This window comes from Passer montanus, unplaced genomic scaffold, assembly GCF_014805655.1.
Source record: "Passer montanus isolate IOZ18808 unplaced genomic scaffold, ASM1480565v1 scaffold70, whole genome shotgun sequence".
Lineage (NCBI taxonomy): Eukaryota > Metazoa > Chordata > Aves > Passeriformes > Passeridae > Passer > Passer montanus.
The window spans coordinates 3286135-3306084 of record NW_024372148.1 but is presented as its reverse complement, the minus strand read 5'-3'; the positions used below and the strand labels follow the sequence as shown (position 1 = coordinate 3306084).

Genomic DNA, 19950 nt, shown 5'->3' with positions numbered 1-19950 from the left:
GAGATGTAAAAGGCAGCAGGTCACACACAAAGTATTTCAATTTATACCTACAGTGACGTGCAGGATTGGGATAAAATTAATTTGTTTGCTTATGGTTTGGTTAATTTGTTGTATTTTTTTCCTGTCCCCTCAGTTACTTCCAGTAATAAAAAGAAATGCCAACTATTTCATTTCACAGAATCAATGAGGTTGGAAGAGACCTCTGAGACTGAGTCCAATCTATGACCAAACACCAAGTGGACTAGACCATGGCACTGAGCACCATACCCAGTCTTTCCTTAAACACCTCCAGGAATGGTGACTCCATCACCTCCCTGGGCAGTCTATCCAGTGTCTAATCACCCTTTCTGTGAAGAAACTCTTCCTAATGTCCAATCTAAACCTCCCCTGGCGCAGTTTGAGGCTGTGTTCTCTGGTCCTTGTTGCCTGGGAGAAGAGGCCGGCCCCCGGCTGCTACACGCTCCTTTCAGATGGTTCTGGAGAGCGGCAAGGCCGCCCCCGAGCCTCCTTTTCCCCAGGATAAACCCCCAGCCCCCTCAGCCACTCTTCATCGAACTTGTGCTCCAGACCCTTCACCAGCTCCGTTGCGCTTCTCTGGACTCCATTTCATCCATTTGTTTTGCCGCTGGCTTACTGTTTGATTTGTTGGGTTTTTTTTCCTCCCACCGTTCCCTTGGTGGGAAATTAAATTTCTCCCTTTCGCGTTACCGCCAGCCCGGCGCTGTCCCTCAGCCCCGGGCAGGGGCGGCGGGGCGGGGGTTCGGCCGGCAGGCTCCGCACGGAGCCGCCCCGGTGACATCACCGGAAAGGCGGCTCACCCCCGGCCAATGGGCCGCCGGAGGGCCGCGGAGGACCCGGAAGGTTTCGCAGTGGGAGCGTTGCTGCCCCGCGGAGAGAGCCCGCTGCTGCTGCTGCCGCCGCCGCCCGCCCCTGCGTGCCCCATGGACTCGGTGGGAGTCGCTGCCGCCGCGCCCGACGCCGGGCCGGGCCCCGCCTGGCAGAGCAAGGTGAGCGCTGTGCCGGCACCGCGGGGCCGCGCCCGACCTGTCCGGGCTCCGGGAGCTGGAGGAGCAGGAGGAGAAGCACCGAGGCCGCGGAGAAGGCGCTGCGAGGCGGTGCCAGCACCGCCAGCGTCACGGTCACTCGGCAGAGCGACCCCTGCGCGGTTTGCTGCTACCGGCAACTATCTCCGTGGTGGTGAGAGCTGTTGTGACAGCCTGATAAGTGAGCTGCTGCCCCCCGAGGTGTTGGAGCTGAGCGAGCTCGGTTGTCCCGGCGGTGGGCAGCGAGTTCCGGCTGGCTGGGTTCGTTCCCCAGCCGCCGCCTCCCCGAGCGAGGTGCTGTGTCCCTGTGCGGTTTTGAGGTGTGGTACCACGGCTGAGCTTTCGGGGCGCTGGGAGCGGGGGAGGAAGCTGTGCGTAAGCCACTGCGCTTGGGTTAGTCCAAGAGAAGTTTTACATTGCTTGTGTGTCTGTTTGTTTGAAAACCTCCTGGGGAAGCTTTACCCCTGTCTTTAGAGGGTACCGACACTGACAAAGTGACTTTTTGTCCTTCTCAGTGAGTGACTATCAACAATTTTTCAACCCCGTTCTCCCGACTGAGTTTCTACTATTTGAGTGGTTCCCCAAGTATCTGTAGAAAAGCCCTTACAAGATTACATGAGCTTATTTTGGAGCCATTAATAGCTAATTATCCTGATTATTGTGTTGCCACTGCAAGAGTCTTGCTGACTTGAATAAAATGTTTATTTACAGTGTCCATGGGGAGCCCCTAGCACAACATCAATATCATGTTCTCTTGCTGATGTAATGAGTGAACAGCTGGCAAAAGAATTGCAGCTGGAAGAAGAAAATGCTGCTTTTCCCGAAGTGGTTGCGTAAGTTTAAGCCCTGGATTAGTAATCTCCATAGTTGTGATGCCATCTTCTCTCTCTTGTGCATTTTCTTACAATGTGCTCAGTGCATAGCAATATAGTAAATGACTTGCCTGTTGCCCCAACTCTGCTTCCTCAAATCTTCTTCAGTGAAGATGGCTTCCCCAGCTAAAAGTCTTCCTTAGATTCTCTTCTCTGATGCTCTTCCTTCCTTATTGATGTTTTCTTTGCATTTTCTGGGGGTGTTAACGCAGTCTGTAAGCTATATTTAGAGACATGTCAGAAATGGTTTTTTTCTACCCTTTTAGGAACTCTTGTCAGCAGTGTACAGTGTTATTTTGAGAGCTTTCAGGTATATCACCTGTATTCTCCTACTACCTGAAAGCTCTAAACAAAGGCCAAGAGCTTACTAGTTCCAAAATTATAAAAATTTTGGCTATCTTTCCTGTGAAGCAGAACAAAGCAACACTATTTGGGTTGTTTTAAACATATAAATAGATATACACATACATACACCTGTATGCCTTCTTTTTTTTTTCCTGAAGGACATCTTAAAAATAGAGCTTAATGCTTCTTGCTGAATGGTAAACAAGCAAAAATTTAAGTAAAATTTGCATCGTAAATGAGTGGCAAAGAGAAATGAAGTCATGATCTATTAATATTTAGTGTTGGCTTGAAGAGGAGGCAGACAGCTGAGATCCATTCCTTTCTGTCAGCTCTGCATGAAGTCTGTTGTATAGAGTGGGAAAGTGGTGTAAAGCAGTGTTTCTGCTTAGATTGCTGTGTTTAATTTTTTTTTTTAATTCCTGTTTTCATCTTATGTAGTGCTGCTGAAGGGCCATTTATTACAGGAGAAAATATTGACACTTCTAGTGATCTAATGCTAGCTCAGATGCTGCAGATGGAATTTGACAGGGAATACGATGCACAGCTTCGGCGTGAAGAGAAGAAGATCAATGGAGATAGCAAAGGTACCTTCATCAGAAGGAATATTTTTGCTTTGGAGCTATTCTTGGCACTTAGCTTAAATTGGCAGAGCTATTTGGCAGAGGAAGTAGCAAATCCCTGATAATCACAGACATGCTTATTTGTTTTGTTTCTCAAGTCTCCATATCCTTTGAAAATTATCGCAAGGTGCATCCCTATGACAGTGACAGCTCAGAGGATGAGGTTGATTGGCAGGATACCCGTCATGATCCATACAGAGCAGGTATGTGACAGCTTTAGACAATACAATTTCTTCAGCCAATCGCCCTGAGAGTATGACAGAGTTAAATTAGGTCTTGTTTTAATGTAAGGAGAGACACCAGCTACATTTAAAATCAGGTCACCTCAATTGAAGGTGTCAGCAGGAGGTTGGGTGGGTAACTTCAGGCTTCTGTCTGCCACTATATTGGCTTCAGTGGCTGAATCTTGTAAAATAACCAGTGTACATGGGAAGTATTGTGGGATGTGCTCATCTGTCATCTATGTTTGGATGATATGGTTACATATCATCTGCACATGATATTGAATACTCCTGTTGTAGCAGGCCAGAAATGTGTCTGACACCCCAGAGAAGACAGAGAAATAAGTTGTAACATAGCCAAAGAAGTGTCATGCTTAGGATAGGAGAAGACTGTATTAAGATCATACAATTGAAGGAATTTATTCTGTTTTATAAATAAAATTATATTAGTTTTGTGGATATTGTGGGACTTCTATGAGCATTGGTTATGTTTGTTTAGATTTAAAGTTTGGTTTCTTTTTCTCACTGCTGACAGATAAACCTACTACTACACCAAGAAGGGGTTTCATAGGAAAAGGAAAAGACATTACTACGAAACATGATGAAGTGGTATGTGGAAGAAAAAACACTGCTCGCATGGAAAATGTAAGTGAAAACTTAGGGAAGCTTATTCTATGTGTAAAACTGACGCTGCAGTTCAGCCAAAGAACTAATGCTTGTCCACCAGTGCTGCTGGGTAGGGTGCTGACTTTTATTTTTTCCCTGTTGGATGAAAGCAGTGCAGTCTTTGCTTTATTGATTATTCACAATGGCAGTTTGAGTTTTGTGGGTTTTCTGTTTATAAGTAGTTTGTTATTGAGCAATTCAAGAATTTGCACAAAACTGTTTTGGGAAAACAAAACTATCAGCAAGTCTGGCACAGAAGCAAATAAAACACAAAAGCTATTTTTGAAAAGGATAGATGTTGTGTAATCTTTCTTCTAATTAATTTTGTCTGATAAACCAAGTAACTTATTTTCAGTCAATTGTTTTACTTACAGCTTTTCAGTCTGTTTATCTTTAGTACATACCTTTCATTGTTTTTAAGGTAACTGGTGCAACTTCTGTAAATAAGGACATTATGCAAGTGCTATTTTTGCAGGATGTTAGGTAATCTCATATCAATTTGGGCAGAACTTTGAGTTCTGAGTTTAAAGCAGTGTGTTTGTGCAATGTTGTCATTATGTTAAAAAAGTGGGTTTCACATAGGTCCAAGTCTATCATGAGGTTTTCCAAATCAGGATGAGAAATTTCTGTTTGTGCCAACTTTTTGCATCTGCTACTAACAATGCTTAAATTCCTATTATTTCTGCTTGTAGTTTGCACCTGAATTCCAAGTTGGGGATGGAATTGGGATGGACTTAAAGCTGTCAAATCAAGTCTTCAATGCCTTAAAACAGCATGCATACTCTGAGGAACGTCGAAGTGCAAGGCTCCATGAGAAGAAGGAGCACTCCACTGCTGTATGTTTTTAATAAAGTCTCTCTATCTACTCCTTATCTTGTGTAATAGCTAAACTCTGCTGGGCAACTTCTTGCAACATTCCATTTTTAGTAAAACAGCTAAGCAACATTATGCTAACGTTGCTGAAGGAAATGGTATCAGCCAGCTCCTACTAGAAAAAGGCTCTTTGTTTGAGCTGCATTACTGTGAGAACCATGTTGAAGTAAGAGCAAGCAGCTACTGTTTTTTTTTCTCTTTGCCTTTCTAAACTTGCCTCTTAATCAAATATGATGCATAAACTGCCTGGAAGTTATTTATAGAAACATCCAGAGGACTAATCCTCTGCTGTTGAACCATACGGCTCCAAATATTTGTCTTCATAACAAGTTTCAGGAGCATGAGGTGACCAACTGACCTAATAATTTAGGAGTTTACTTGGTAGACTGTATGGGTGAGTTTGAAGTAGGGCCTCTGGTAATTCCTGATGTGGACTTCTTCAAGTTTGTGTGTTTTGCTTTGCTTTATTGTTACTTCTATCAAAGAAATATAATACTTGGGATATTGTGATTCATGATTTGTAAAGACTTCTTGAAAACACTGTAGAAAGTGCTGTTGAGCCACAGTTTATATGTGCAATTAGTAAAATATTCTATGTGCTGCACAGCTGATGGGAAACTAAGAATATTAAATCATTTAAATCAGTCCTTTGCTTCAGATGTTTATTTTGGTTTGGCTTTTTTTTTCTCCCTTCTGTCAGTTGAAAGAAATTTTATTAATATATTATTCTTTCCACTTAGTTGAGTTCTTGTAGTATATAAATATTCTAAACTCATGATAAAGCAAAGAATTGCTTTATTGAATTGAGTATTCATGTCTTGCCTATTAATCTTTTTCATCTCTTGTAGGAGAAAGCAGTGGATCCTAAAACACGTTTACTTCTGTACAAGATGGTCAATTCTGGGATGTTGGAGACCATCACAGGCTGCATCAGCACGGGAAAAGAATCTGTTGTTTTTCATGCCTATGGAGGAAAGTGAGTATATTGTTTGTTACTGATGATAGCTTTAAGTAAAAGAGATGATTTAAAAAGCAAAAAACACAAAAGTATTTAAACATCTGCACCTGTTTTTATTTCTGAGACTTAAAGGCTGTATTCATGTATATGGAGATAATAAAATCTGAAAACCAAATTATACCAACCATAAAGTAAAGAAATCCCCACTTTCCTCCTGGAGGCTATTAATGAATGGGGACAAATGCACCATGCCTTTCTGTGGAAAAATACGTACTTGTTTTATAAAAAATAAATCTTGAGATTTTTGAGATACTCTTTCCACCTACCTGCCCCAAACCACAGAGCTGTTGTGAGGATCTTGGGCTACCTGAAGGTTCTTTCCACAGAGATTGCTCTATTGCCAGCTCTGTATTTGCAGCTCAGTGAAGGTGCTGTTTGTTGCTTTCAGGTTGAGGATAGTGTTGGGATGCTGCTCACTTCTTCAGTCCTTCCTGCCATACTGGAAGGATTGGAGTGTGTTATGGCAATTGCATTGTGTTTAACTGACTTTAAACCAGTGATGTTTGAGAAAGAACTAATGAAACTCAAATACAGATAATGTATTTAGAGATGTCAAGAGAGAAAGTTGGAATTGGGGAGAAAAGATGTGACTTAATAAATTAGGAGAGGTAACCTATCTGATTATCTGATAATCAGAATGCCAAAACCCAAATATTCATATGTAAGTTTAATCATAGAATTGTTATAAATTTAAGTTTGCCTCTAAATGTGATAGAAAATTAGGTCCTCTCTTATATTAAAAATTGTATGTTGCAATGTATAAAAACCCAAACTCATGCATTTGCTTGTAAATATGTGAATAGTTAACTTTTTTATATATTTGTCTTTTACCATGAGCAGTGCAACTGAAGATAAAGTTATTCCTCCAGAATGTGCCATCAAAGTGTTTAAAACAACTCTTAATGAATTCAAGAACCGTGACAAATACATTAAGGATGACTACAGGTTTAAAGACCGCTTCAGTAAACTGAATCCACGAAAAATTATTCGTATGTGGGCTGAGAAAGAAATGCATAACTTAACAAGGTAAAGAAAGAAAAAGAAACTGTAGTTGCCAAATGCCTGTCAGTTTCCTGTTCTCTGTTTAAGGAAGGTACTCTGTGTCTGGGTATTTAACTTTTAGGCCAAAATAATATACAACCTGGCACAGACTGAATAAGCCCCTGGGTTTTTTTTACAGTTTAATAAGCTGTGTCAGCATCTTCAGTGATTTTGCAGCAGAATTTACATGCTCATGAAGTTAACAGGTTGTAGTTGCAAAAGTGATTAATATTTAGTGAGCATTTTTAGGTTAACTTAGAACTTGAGAATCTGAATTTTCCTGTGTAAAATATGTGCAATATATATAATTATTCAGTTTTTAATTATTTCAAAGACTTTGTTTACTCTGGATCAGGTTTTTCACACAGCTCTCAGATTGCAAATGAGATAGCAGGAACTAGAACTTTGGAGACTTTGAAGCTTTTGTTCTGTTTTTCTTAATCAGTATCTATTTTCTGATCCACAGAATGCAAAATGCAGGAATTCCTTGTCCTCAAGTGGTTATCCTTAAGAAACACGTCTTGGTTATGTCTTTCATTGGCCAGGATCAAATCCCAGCTCCTAAACTAAAAGATGTAACACTTAGTAGTGAAGATATGAAAAAGGCCTACTATCAGATTCTTAATGTAAGATGATGCTGATTTCTCCTCCAATTCTGGGTTGTATTTTCTTTTAAGGGAATAACTGTAAGGACAAATGAGCACATATTTACTTTTCAGGATGCTTACATAATTGTCAAGATACTAAGTCCAAAGTCTTATTTTGCTGCTGTTTAATGTGTGACTTAGAATCAGTAAGAAACTATTCACTGAGAAAAATACAATTAAATTTAATCTGAGTGGAAAACATACTGGAATTTGATGACAAACAGATGCTTAGTAGCAGAGGAATTGTGAGCAAGTAGTCCTCCTTTTACAGAAGCAGTATGTGGTTTAGAAAATTCTCTGAAGTCTTTCTGGGCTTAGCAAACATTTAATTTACAATGCTTAAGCACTCTCCAGTGGATCGCCCGCCCCCTCTTCAACAAACCTAGAAACTGGAGAATTAATTAGAATATTGCATGGTGGATGCTTTAATTTCCTATTATCTGCTTGGTTCAAACACGCCAGCTGCTAACTCTCTACTAACTTTAATGTTATAGATATTAAAAAAACCCAACCAGGCAACCAGCCCCACAGCTTGGTAACAGGAGTGGTCTGGGTCTCAAATGAATGAGGCCAGTGAGCAAAACAGCTGTGTTTCAAGTGAATTTGTGTACTGCTTAGGACTCAGTCTCTACAACTGTGAGGCTTCCTTCCCATGTGATAGCAGTGAAAATGACAGGTATTTAGAGAATATGCTTATCTGTCGTCTGCACTTGGACTGCTTGGCAGAGCTGACTTCAGTTTACCACAGTAGCTCTTCTGACTTTGCCAAAGCTAAGCTCAGTGATAAAAAGCTTAGTTTGCTGGCAGTTTGCCAAAACTGCAATTCCCTGGATGGAAGTGTATTGAAGACTTGGGTAAAAATTATGTAAATTATGTGGGTGATTAGGGAAAGGTGGGGTTGTTTGGGCTTTTTTGTTTTTTTAAGTCATGCTAGCAATATTCATTTGGAGTATAGCACACTTCCTTCATTAATTTGGTTCCTTGCAGATGATGCAGCAGTTGTATAGGGAGTGCAACCTGGTCCATGCAGATCTGAGTGAATACAACATGCTTTGGCATGATGGGAAGGTGAGTTTGTTCTTAATTTGGGGGAGAAAAGTTGTATCTACTGTGAAATACTAATACAAAGCAAATTGCTGTTTCTCTGTGACTACAGGTCTGGCTCATTGATGTCAGTCAGTCTGTGGAGCCAACCCATCCTCATGGACTTGAGTTCTTGTTCAGAGACTGTAGGAATGTTTCACAGGTAGGACCTCTGTCTGACAGTCTTCTGTTATGCTGTGTGTTTTCTAAGATACAAGCTATCTTAGATATGTAGAAGATTACTCTTGCATATTTTCCATGCTGATAGTGTCCTTCTCAGAAAGTGAAAAAAATGTGGAAAAGTCTTGATGTCAGTCAGTCTGTGGAGCCAACCCATCCTCATGGACTTGAGTTCTTGTTCAGAGACTGTAGGAATGTTTCACAGGTAGGACCTCTTTGTCTGACAGTCTTCTGTTATGCTGTATGTTTTCTAAGATATAAGCTGTCTTAGATATGTAGAAGATTACTCTTGCACATTTTCCATGCTGATAGTGTCCTTCTCTGAAAGTGAAAAAAATGTGGAAAAGTAAAATTATACTACTAGAACGTAAAACTTCTTTCAGTTATGTTTATCTGTGGGTCAACAGAAACAAAAATGTAATTTTGGGTAAATGTAGTAACTGGAGAAAGTCGAAGGAATATTCTGTTCTGTGTAGTGAAGTGTTTAATGTGTGCTCTTTATATTGATTAGTTCTTCCAGAAAGGAGGCGTGCCAGAAGCACTTAATGAGCGCGAACTCTTCAACGCTGTCTCAGGTTTAAATATTACAGCTGACAATGAAGTAGACTTCCAAGCAGAGGTATAACTTTCTCTGTCTAATAATTTAAATTTGGTTAGCTATGCTAGCTATTATAATACCTTAACTTTCCAGATTAACTGTGTGATTGGTATGAGTAAAATTTCAGTAGTCATTCTGCATCTCTTTTTAAAACCTTGAGTATTTCAACCTAGTACAAACATTTACAGAAACTCAGATTGACAGACCTCTCCACCCCCTTTCCTGATCGCCCTGTTCCCAAGAGAAAAGACTTGATGTTGAATATAGTTGTTTCATTTCAGCATTAAGGCAAATCTAGTGATTTGTTTTAGTTTAAAAGCTGTTGTCTTGCCTTACATACATTAGAGGTTGTACAAGAAAAGGAAAGTTGGGTTAAAAATAATAATTATTTTACTGCTTATTTTTCATGGTTTAAATGTTAATTTATTTGAGTTTAAAGTTTAGGCTAGCATTTTTAATTTTGAAGCTTAAAATCATGCTAATGTAAATATGGACTTAGGAATCTTTGGTCACTCTTGGCTTTCAGTTTTCAACCTTTGGCTGCAACTCCTCAAGGCCTGCATCCTGATATCAGATTTAAAAAAAAAACCAAGTTAGCAAACGTTCCATATTTTCTACTTAAAGTAAGGCAATGTAGCAATTCTACTCTCCCTAATTACGAATGACATTGCAGGTTTGTGCTAGTCCAGCATGGAGTAGGTGGGAGCTGGTAATTAGGTGACTCCTGGGGCAGGTGATCAAAGTAAGAAAGAGATAAAGGGAACACAGTTCCATGATCTGTGTCATTGGAGGAAGGCACACATCTGTCCTTTGAGGAACACAACTGAAATCTTAAGAAATCATCCAGTCCTCCCTGAAACTGGTTCATTTTGCTTACATAGCTTCAAACTGTAAAGGAGTGCTGCTCATTTTAGTTACTTATCAAGAACAGATGATTGAAGGTGTACCTGGCTGTATTTGAGCTGTTACATGCGACTGAATCTTTGAAATAGCAACATTGTACATACCTGCTCTGGCTTCAAAAGCTACTTTTAATGCTGTTTAGAAGGCTTGTGCTACTGGCATGGTTTTATGATTTCAGCATGGTTTTATTTTTGGCTCTCTAGATTGAAGCTTTGGAGAAGATGAATGAAGATCACGTGCAGAATCATGGAAAGAAACTGTCAACGTTTTCCAGTGATGGAGACCCACCTATATATGATGAATAGCACTGAGTTTGTAGCTGCTGATGAAACAAAACACAAATTTACTGCTTCTAACTGCGTTGGTGCAGTGGTAAATGTCAACTGCCAATGTCAAGAGAGTGGTTGGCTGGGAATACCAAAATGGAAAACACAGCAAGCATATGGTGATGCCTCAGTGGTTTGCTTTTTTTTTAACTTGTCCCACACATCAGGCTGGCACTGTGAGAACGGACTGTCACTACCACTTTGAACAGACTGACAACTTCACCAATTGCCCAGTTACATTAGACTAATGTAGCTCAGATGGTCATATTTTGCATGATTCAGGGCTTACATCTTTTAGTCTAAAAAAAAATTTAAAAATCATCTATATTGTCCGAAGTGTCTAGTGGGAAAGCACACTAGAAGAGTCCCTCTCTTTTTTTCCCTAATGCAACTTGGAAAACTCATGGAAAGCACACTAGAAGAGTCCCTCTCTTTTTTTCCCTAATGCAACTTGGAAAACTGTGTCCAAAACATTGTTTATGGACACAATGTCTTTAATCCATCTCCACCAAGGGCAAAATGAGAAGGCAAACTGTGCGCTGCAATCATATGAAAATGTTAATTTAGCAAAGTAATATATTTATAAATGCAAAAGTCTGGACTTTTTTATTTGAAGTACAGGGAATGTGGCTCCAATTATCTCTGTAAATACTGTTGAGTATTACATGAGAAACATGTTTGAATTCCAACCAGCAGAGGACTTCCTTGGTGATATGCCAGGAAATCCTGAGTCAGTGATGCATAATAAAGAGTCAGTTCAGGTAGCTTCCCTCTTAATACACAAATGGTTCCAAGAACTTGGTGCAAGCCAAAACTATAATAATCCTGTCTCTACCTAGAATATAATTTTGGAGCATCAAATGTTCTTACCCTAAAGATAATCACAGACAAATCTGAGTATTCTTTTTGCACCTGTAGGCAAAAAAGCTTTGTTTAGAAATAATGATGACTGATACTGTTTCCACAGTTTATTTATTCTTAATGTCAGTCTTTTTTTTCCAGCAACTTGTAAAAATCTGCTGATGTTTCTCTCCAGAAAACACATTTAAAGATGAACTGATGTGGTGGGATAGTTTGGAATTAAGGAATTCTAATCAACTTCTTTTTAACTGATTTCTGATTTCTAGTTTCTGATGCTGCTCTTTATCAAGCAGAATATAGTGATGCTACATGTGACCTCACAGTGTGCTGTGAAAGTGACTTTTTAATCTCTTTCTGTTGGAAAACTGGTGGTGAAGTAAAAATTTAAGATCTTGTGGTGGTGTTCTTGCATGGTTCTTTGTATCACAGAGACCTTCATTGATCTTTGGTGCTTCACTAGAGCAGTCTTAGGGTAGGGCCACACAAATTCCTTACAACAATATAAAAATGACTCTTTGGGTGGGTACTACATGAACCTTGGTTTTGCCAGTTTCATCCCAACACTTGGATCCTCTTCCTTTTTCTAATTCAGATAAGTATCTTGCATTTACCCCTTACTTTTGAAAAAAAGGAGCTTGTATCTTTCAGACACTTACACCTCTTCTGAATTTCTCAGTGAAACAGTTTCCCAAAATAATGGTGTCAGGGAAAGGACAGACCAGGTACTGCAAGGGAAGTGCTAACCTCTTTAGGAAGACTACAAGCTGCTGTTGTGAAAGATTCCTACCCAGATCTCCTTCAGAGGAGAAGGCCTTTAAAAAAAGAAAAAAAAGATAGTCCTATTGTTCTTGGCTTATAGCTAGTTTTAATATTCTTAACATTTCTTAGGGGGAAAAAAATCTCAGAACAGTTGCCAGTGCCTTAAAATGTTTTTGTACAAGGAAGTTTTTGATTGCTACAGCTATTTGCATAAAGAGGGAGGAAGAAGGCAGAAATAACAGGAAGTGAGGGTGTTTTTTGAGCTGTTCTTTGAAACAGGCCCTTGCTTGTATCTCTGTGCTTGAGCCAGAGCCTCCGTTGTTACTGTCATTTTTAATTTCTTGCTAAAATATGTCTAGCACAGGCTTAAGAAAACGAAACACGGCCCAAATAAATGAAGCAAATTTTCTTGAGTCTAATTAAAGCTACTGGGCCCAAATATATACTATATATTATGCACTATATATCTTATGTATTAATATATTTTCACTTCCAGCAGTAAAATCGGCTTAGGAATTTGATTTGAGATTTTAAGACACCTGGGCACGTTTCCACATAGTTGAAAACACGAATTTGCTAAAAGAAGCATTTTCCTGGACTCCTTTGAAACAAAAAATTCCAGGATTATTATTGGGCAAATAGAATCTTAGATTTGAAATTGGGCATTAAGGTTTACTGCTATCAGAGAGTTATAAATTGTATGTGTTATTTACTCATCTGCTGATTTCCCTCAAAGATACCTCAGTTTCTATTGCAATTGTAGGATGTCCATGCTGGTTTTTAGAGAAATAAGAAAGGGAAAATGTCAGTAGAGTTTCTTAAATTTTCACCTTGGATTAACTAAACTTCTGGCTAACAAGCAATAAATGTTGTTACTTTGCAAAAAATTATAAACTTTAAGGTACTTCAAATGCTTTGAATATACTTGTCATCTCCAGTAAACAGAATTGTTTGATGATGCAGGAGGGTTCTGTAGAACAAACAGCTTACTGTAATTCTTAGTTGTGACTTCAGTACCTTTATGTGAAATCTCTTTAGTATCTGATGTGAAATTAGTGCAGGTGGACTAACTGGGTCACAAGTCATCTAGCAGTTGTTTGCATGATACCGTGTTACTATCTGGTACTTAAATTTCTCTTTCTCCCATACTAAACTGTGCTACCATTTTTAATCTGAAATTTTTTAAATTGTTATGATCTTAGTCTTTTTTCCCCCTCTCCTTTTAAATTTTCCTTTCTAAACCAATAAGCAAATACATAATTGATATTCTCACACAATTTCTAGATCATAATGTAGGGCTTACAGCTAGTGAGCTAAGGCATTAGCCAGTGCATCAACAAAAAAATAAAATAATCCCATCGCTGTTTTGTTGTCCAAACTAAAATATATGCTCAGCATAAATGCTGAGAACCAAGCCAGACTTTGACTTCAATAATGCTTTATTAATATTTTTCCTGAACTGTGGTTCAACTCTAAAAAGCAGCTTCCCACCAAGGAGCAGGAGTGACAATGATGATATAGTAATTGTGGACAAAGAAAGGCAGATCTCAGAAGCAGTCATTTCTTTTTTGTTTGTTTGTTTTGTGTGGAGGTTTTTTTTGTTTGTTTGTTTTTGTGGGTTTTTTGTGGGGGTTTTTTTGGTGTTTTTTTTTTTTTTTTTTTGTTTTTTTTTTTTTTTTTTTTTTTTTTTTTTTTTTTTTTTTTTTTTGTTTTCTGCACATAAAAGTTTTGGGGTTGTTTTAGGTCTGTTGGTTTTAGAATCGTTATAAAAGACTGGGCCAAAAGCCCCAGTCTGCTGCTGTGGCCTCCACACTTGGTTAAGACAGTGGTTTTGCTTGCCTAACATTTTAAATTCCACCAGCTTTGCTTTTAAAAACAGAATAAATTCTAGGGCACCCTGATAAGTGACACCGGTTGGAGTCAGAGCTTACCCTGGCACCTTAATTCCCTGATTTCCCTCCTCTCATACGTGCCCTCCTAAATCTTTGCAACGTGTTCCCGCTCTGTAACTCTACGCTCACTCCACGTCTTTCTTTTCTACCACCTTGCCAGCACTCACGCCTTTCCTGAGGCCGATTTCGCAGCTTCCCAGCTTGCTGTGTCCGTTTGTTAAGCTCACGGACACCTCTCATACACCGGCGTTCAGAACTGCCGGCCCCATCCCTGCTCCCGCTCTCCCTGCTCCTGATCCCGCTCCCGGCCGCTGCGCCTTTAAGGCGGGAGCGTCCCGCGTCACGCGCGGGGGGAGTGTAAACAGGAAGCGGCGGCCGGGAGCGGGGTGGGCCATGGCCGCCGCCACGGGCCGCGACCCGCCGGGGCCGGCCGAGGACGAGGCACCGGCAGCGGCGACAGCCGCAGGAAGAGAAGGAGGAGGAGGAGGAGAGGAGGGCGAGGGGCGAGCGCGGGGCGGCGCGGAGGCCGGCGGCTGCTACCTGGCGCTGTGCGCGCGGCCCGTGCACTTCGAGAAGGCGAACGCCGTGAACTGCGTGTTCTTCGACGAGGCCAACAAGCAGGTGGGGGCGGCGGGGCCTGGGTTCGGCCCGGCCCGGGCCGCTGCTGCGCGCCCGCTTGGCTTTGCTTCCCTGCCCGGCTCCGGTTTCTGCCGTCCCTCGGCCGCCCGCATGAGCACTGTTGTTCCCCTTAAGGACCTGTCATCGTGCTAGAGGCGGTAGAATTATATATTTTTTTCCTTCGCCGATTTATTAGGTTGGATTTCACCTGCCTTACTCTCACTGCCGTAAGGCCTTTCTGGAATTCATCGGAGTCAGCACTTTTCCTTTCTGTTCCCAGTGTCCCCACCTGACTTGCAAACTTTGTCACTTTTGCTCTTAGCTTAATTTCCCTGAATTTTTCACACCCCTTTAAATTCCTGAAATTCAGTATGTTAATAAAAAATGAATAATTACAGCTTTCCTTGTGGCACAGACCCAAGCGGCCGTTTCTTGGCTTTAGTGCTTTTAAGCAGGCTCTCCATCATATCCGTGTGGGCTCCTGAGAGCTCAGCTCAGTGCAGCTAAAAGATCCACAGGCTGTTATGAGGCTTATACAGATGTGGATCCATTCCTGTCTAATTCCTGTAACTGTTCTTTGACATTGGCATTAATGGAGTCAGAACCTTCGAGCTTTCTTCCCCATGTAGTTGGCATGTGTTGTCCCACGTGTGGATGTGATCAGTGGTGTGTTTGGAGAAGGAGCAGTATTTCTGGGGTGTGTTTCTTGCTGTTGCACTCTGTTCAGAATGATTACAGGATCATTTAGGTTGGAAAAGGTCTCTGAGATCATCAGGTCCAACCTTTCACTGAACACCATCTTGTCAACTAGGCCATGGCAATGAGTGCCACATCCAGTCTTTCCTTAAACAGCTCCAGGCGTGGTAACTCCACCGCCTCCCTGGGCAGAATATTCCTGTGTCTAATCACCCTTTCAGGGAAGATATTCTTCCTAATGTCCAACCTAATCCTTCCCCAGTACAGCTTAAGGTGATGGCTTCTGGTTCTGTCAGCTTAAGGTGATGGCTTGGAAGATATTCTTCCAATGTCCAACCTAATCCTTCCCCAGTACAGTTTAAGGTGATGGAACCTAATCCTTCCCCAATACAGCTTAAGGTGATGGCTTCTGGTTCTGTCAGCTTAAGGTGATGGCTTCTGGTTGCCAGGAGAAGAGTCCAGCCCCCACCCAAGCTGCAGCCTTTTTCAGAGAGTTGTAGGGAGCAATAAAGTCGCTGGTTGCCAGGAGAAGAGTCCAGCCCCCACCCAGCTGCAGCCTTTTTCAGGGAGTTGTAGGGAGCAATAACGTCATCCCTGAGCCTCCTTTTCCCCAGGCTAAACAAACCCAGCTCCCACAGCCACTCCTTACAGGACTTGTGCTCCACATCCTTCCCCAGCTCTGCTGCCCTTCTCTGGACATGCTCCAGCACCTCAGTGTCCTTCCTGAATTGAGGGGCCTGGAGCTGGACACAGCACTTGAGGTGTGGCCTCACCAGTGCTGAGCACAAGGGGACAATCACTGCCCTGGTACTGCTGGCCACACTATTGATGATCCAGGCCAGAATGCCATTGGTTTCTTGGCCTGGGCCCATGCTGACTCTTGTTCAGCTGCTGTCATTCAGCATCTCCAGGTCCTTTTCCACTGGGCCACTTTCCAGATATTTCTTCTTATAAGCCATTATCTTTGAGGTCTACTTGAAATACCCTATAGGGAGACACTGTATGATAGTGTGGATGTGATATAACTACATAGAAACTGGTTGCTGAGAGCTTACTTGAAAGATTCATATTTTCTAGTGTAAATTTATTTTTCTGTGTTATCTTGTTAGTTAAAATAGTTTAAATTCTAGTGTGTCTCTGAATCATTTGTAACCAGCATTTCAATGACAGTTTCCCATGTGAGAGATGTGTCCCTGCAGTCTTCTCACCTTGCAGAGGTTAGGAGAGTGTTGCCTTCTTTTTCTATCTCCGTGATACTAAAAGTAGTTAAACTAAGTATTTATCATTCTAGTAAGACTGTGGACTTGCTTGCAATTTATAATTTCAATATGTTATATTTCCTGCCTGAGCATAGCAGACTGGCAGCATGGCTGATATTACAGAAAAATGTCCCTGTCACCCTGAGTCCTGATCTGTGTGCCAATAAGGCATTTGCCTGACTTTCTTTTTCCAAGCTAGGTGAAGTTTGTAACAGCATGACTCTTCTTTTTTTTTTTTTCTTTGTTATCTTATTCCGGCTCAATATGTGTCATACCTCTAGCAGGTTTTGCACACTTATATGTGAAACTGGGCTAAAGGAATTCTCACTTGCTAGGGCATGTTGGCTGAAACTCCTTAGGTAAAATCTATTGAAAATCTCTATGAAAATCTAATAATATTAAACTATTCTATTTAATAACATGTTCTGACATGATCAGGCTTCTGGGTCATTGAGTTACATCTCTTCCCAGTCTGAGGTTCTTTTTGTTTTAAACAATGCCCTGATGTCTTAGATATTTTTACTAGTACGTGACCTAGGAAAATATAAAAGAAACAAAACCAAGATAAAGGTTTCTAAAGATTTTTACTGATTGAACTTGCCCAGTAGTTCAGAATATGCCTGCAAGACTGTTGCAGCACCATGTAATCTGACAACTCAAAGTAAACTTGGAATTCCAGATTGTCTCAGTGTGAATTGTCAGATCTGCAGAAGAACAAAAATTGTGTGTAGTAAAAAAAATTAAAAGGTGTGACTTATAGAAGAGGAAGCAGGTGAAGATTATGACTTTGAAAGAGTTCGTGAATTGTCAGATCTGCAGAAGAACAAAAATTGTGTGTAGTAAAAAAATTAAAAGGTGTGACTTGTAGAAGAGGAAACAGGTGAAGATTATGACTTTGAAAGAGTTAAATATATGTTCAAAACTTTTCTTGTAGGTTTTTGCTGTTCGATCTGGTGGAGCTACAGGAGTTGTTGTTAAAGGTTTGGAGGATAGAAATCCTATTTCCTTCAGGTAAGACACCTTTATCTTGGTGCAAGATAAAGGTGCAATGATGCAATCTTCAAATTATGTGGTGGTTGGTCCTGATCCACTGTAGTTCAGGCATAAAACTGACAAGTTATTGTGATGATATTTTGACTTGTTCTTAGATATAATCTTGTGATTAAGAGGGTATGCTTTTCCCTCCCTATGGTCTCTGGGTGGGAAGAAGTAATTAGGCTGTGACTTCTTTTTTTTAAACAATGTCTTTTATTATAACATGCTATACATGTGAGAGAGTGATTCCTACAGCAGCAATGACATATCCAAGGATACACTTTAGCAGGTGATGTCTGTGATTCAAGCACAATATCCTAGATATTGTGCTTATCCTAGATATAAGCCCAAAAACCTAGATATAGGTTTCTCATGTTCTGTTCCTTGTTTCATCTGAATTGGCTTCTTATATGTCTTCCATTTCTCATGAAAACAGTTCTGTAGAATTTGACAACAGTAAACTATTTTATATATGTCTTTGTTAAGAGTGATGCCTCTTTGTACTCTCCTGTGCATATGTGAGGAAGTATTCCTTTATTCCATATCAATCCAAATATGGATGAAGCAATTTGTAATCAAGATGTGTTTACTGTGATCTCTGGATATTGCACAGGGCCTGTCCTGAAAGTTGCTTGGTTTATTTTACTTTTTTATTTGATTACACTTGTCAATCCTGAAGGTGCTGAAAATACTTAGTAAACTTCGTGATGTTCCACCATTTGCATACTTGACTGTCTGTCTCTTTGGACTTAATAACACATGCCAGAGGAACTATGTACCATATTCATGCTGATGCTTGTTTGGTAGAAATACTTTTAAAATTTATTTTAGTGGTGTGATAACAGCCTTACTCTCCTTTTCTCCCTTTTACATCAGAAGTTCTTCCAGTGGCTGTGTCCTAGTGGGAAAGCAAGGAGGCTTGTGTCAGCTAGCAGTAGTTCTGGAAGTAACAGAGCAGATTGCAGGATGCTGGTGTCACAGCACTGAGGGTGCAGGTTTGGAGAGTCCCACAAGTCTTCCAGTTTCACATTCCAGGCCAACAGAGCTGTGCATTTGCAGTGATTTCAGGTGCTAATTTGTGTGAGCATAGCCATGATTCTGCAATTGATGTGTTCAGGACTTCTGAAGATTGAGCTGCCATTTTCTGTCAGTCTGGATCTTGAATATATTAGTCAGGCAAGAGTAATAATCTGTATTCACAAGCATTTGCATTACACTTTATATCTGTCGTTGTCTTTTTTAGGAGAGTATATTCTTTAAGAAAGTATTTTAGATTATATTTCCATAACTTCTGTTTCTTTCTGTATAGGATGGAGGACAAAGGAGAAGTGAAGTGCATCAAATTTTCCTTGGGGAACAAGATCCTGGCTGTGCAGAGAACTTTGAAAAGTGTGGTAAGAAACCTGCGCCCTGCAGCTAGGGAATTGGAGCTGGAAATCCTCTACTTCCAGAGTAAAATTCTTTGAGACAAAATGTTCAAGAGATCTGTTTGCTAACAACAGCTGTAGTGAAAATTCTTCCATAATCCCGAGGGGCTGGTCAGGCAGCATTGTTGTCTTGCTAGTATCATAATTTAGACAAAAAATGTAAGGGGGAACCAACTGTGGCAAGGGTGAGGTGGAACAGAAGTTGTTCTTCTGTATATATATTGCACCTAAGACAATTTGATAAACTAATATCTATTCTTTGCTATCTATATATGTATCTTGTCTGTGCTTTGTATTTGCTGATCCACTTAATGGGTGTTTTTGCAGGATTTTTTGAATTTTATTCCAGATAGCCCTCAGCTAGAATATACACAGGAATGTAAGGTGAGTTAAATGTCCCAGGGTTGTATGCTTAAGTGAAAGTGATGATAGTTAGGCTGGTGACTGCAGGAGAACTAACTGAGGTACCATTCAAAACACTAGCATTGAGGAAATGAGAGATGTAAGCACTACTGCTTATTGAAATTGAGTGAACAAACAGATACTAACAATACCAGAAAAAACTTCCTGTTTGGTGATTGTAATTGTTTCCTAGAGGGATCAGAAATGCTGTGGGGACAACAAATGTCAGGGTTTGGTAAGGAGAAGAGACAAAGTGCTGCTGATACAGAAACAATGGACAGTGATTATTTTCGTGCCAGATATGTTAATGTGGATGTTCTTTCCTAATGTCACTAATCAGTAGTAAGCTATTACTAGTTTTCATATTATGTTTGCTATTTTTTAATAATCTTTCTAATTTTAGATGATTATTTACCAGAAACAAGTATACCATTGTCATTCCTTGATATTTTCCAACTTTTAACTAAAGCAAATGACATTTTTGGGTAATAGAATGCTAAAGTAAATTTTTATACATCTGATTTACACAGATCCTTTTATCCCTGTACTCTTTAAAGCTGAAACA

The 19950-nt window shown here is 40.4% G+C and overlaps 2 protein-coding genes across 4 annotated transcripts in view; both read left to right on the top strand.

Moving 5' to 3' along the window:
* The first annotated feature begins 812 nt into the window (after positions 1–812).
* On the top strand, positions 813–10559 carry RIOK3 (RIO kinase 3). The gene is made up of 13 exons (XM_039730091.1): positions 813–1007; positions 1755–1876; positions 2699–2844; positions 2979–3083; positions 3637–3746; positions 4460–4603; positions 5489–5616; positions 6499–6684; positions 7166–7325; positions 8334–8414; positions 8503–8592; positions 9121–9228; positions 10314–10559. Exons 1-13 carry the CDS (start codon positions 828–830, stop codon positions 10413–10415), a joined length of 1662 nt encoding a protein of 553 aa, XP_039586025.1. The 5' UTR covers positions 813–827; the 3' UTR covers positions 10416–10559.
* Positions 10560–14092: 3533 nt separating this feature from the next.
* Positions 14093–19950, top strand: part of RMC1 (regulator of MON1-CCZ1) — a 17721-nt gene continuing 11863 nt past the window's right edge. The window contains exons 1-4 of one of the 3 annotated variants that reach the window (XM_039730088.1): positions 14093–14569; positions 17456–17532; positions 18866–18950; positions 19311–19367. In XM_039730088.1, the coding sequence (XP_039586022.1) occupies positions 14342–14569; positions 17456–17532; positions 18866–18950; positions 19311–19367 (447 nt within the window). In that variant the 5' untranslated portion in view covers positions 14093–14341. Of the gene's footprint in view, positions 14570–17455; positions 17533–18865; positions 18951–19310; positions 19368–19950 lie in introns of those variants that run through there. The other 2 variants (XM_039730087.1, XM_039730089.1) reach the window with 2 other exon arrangements.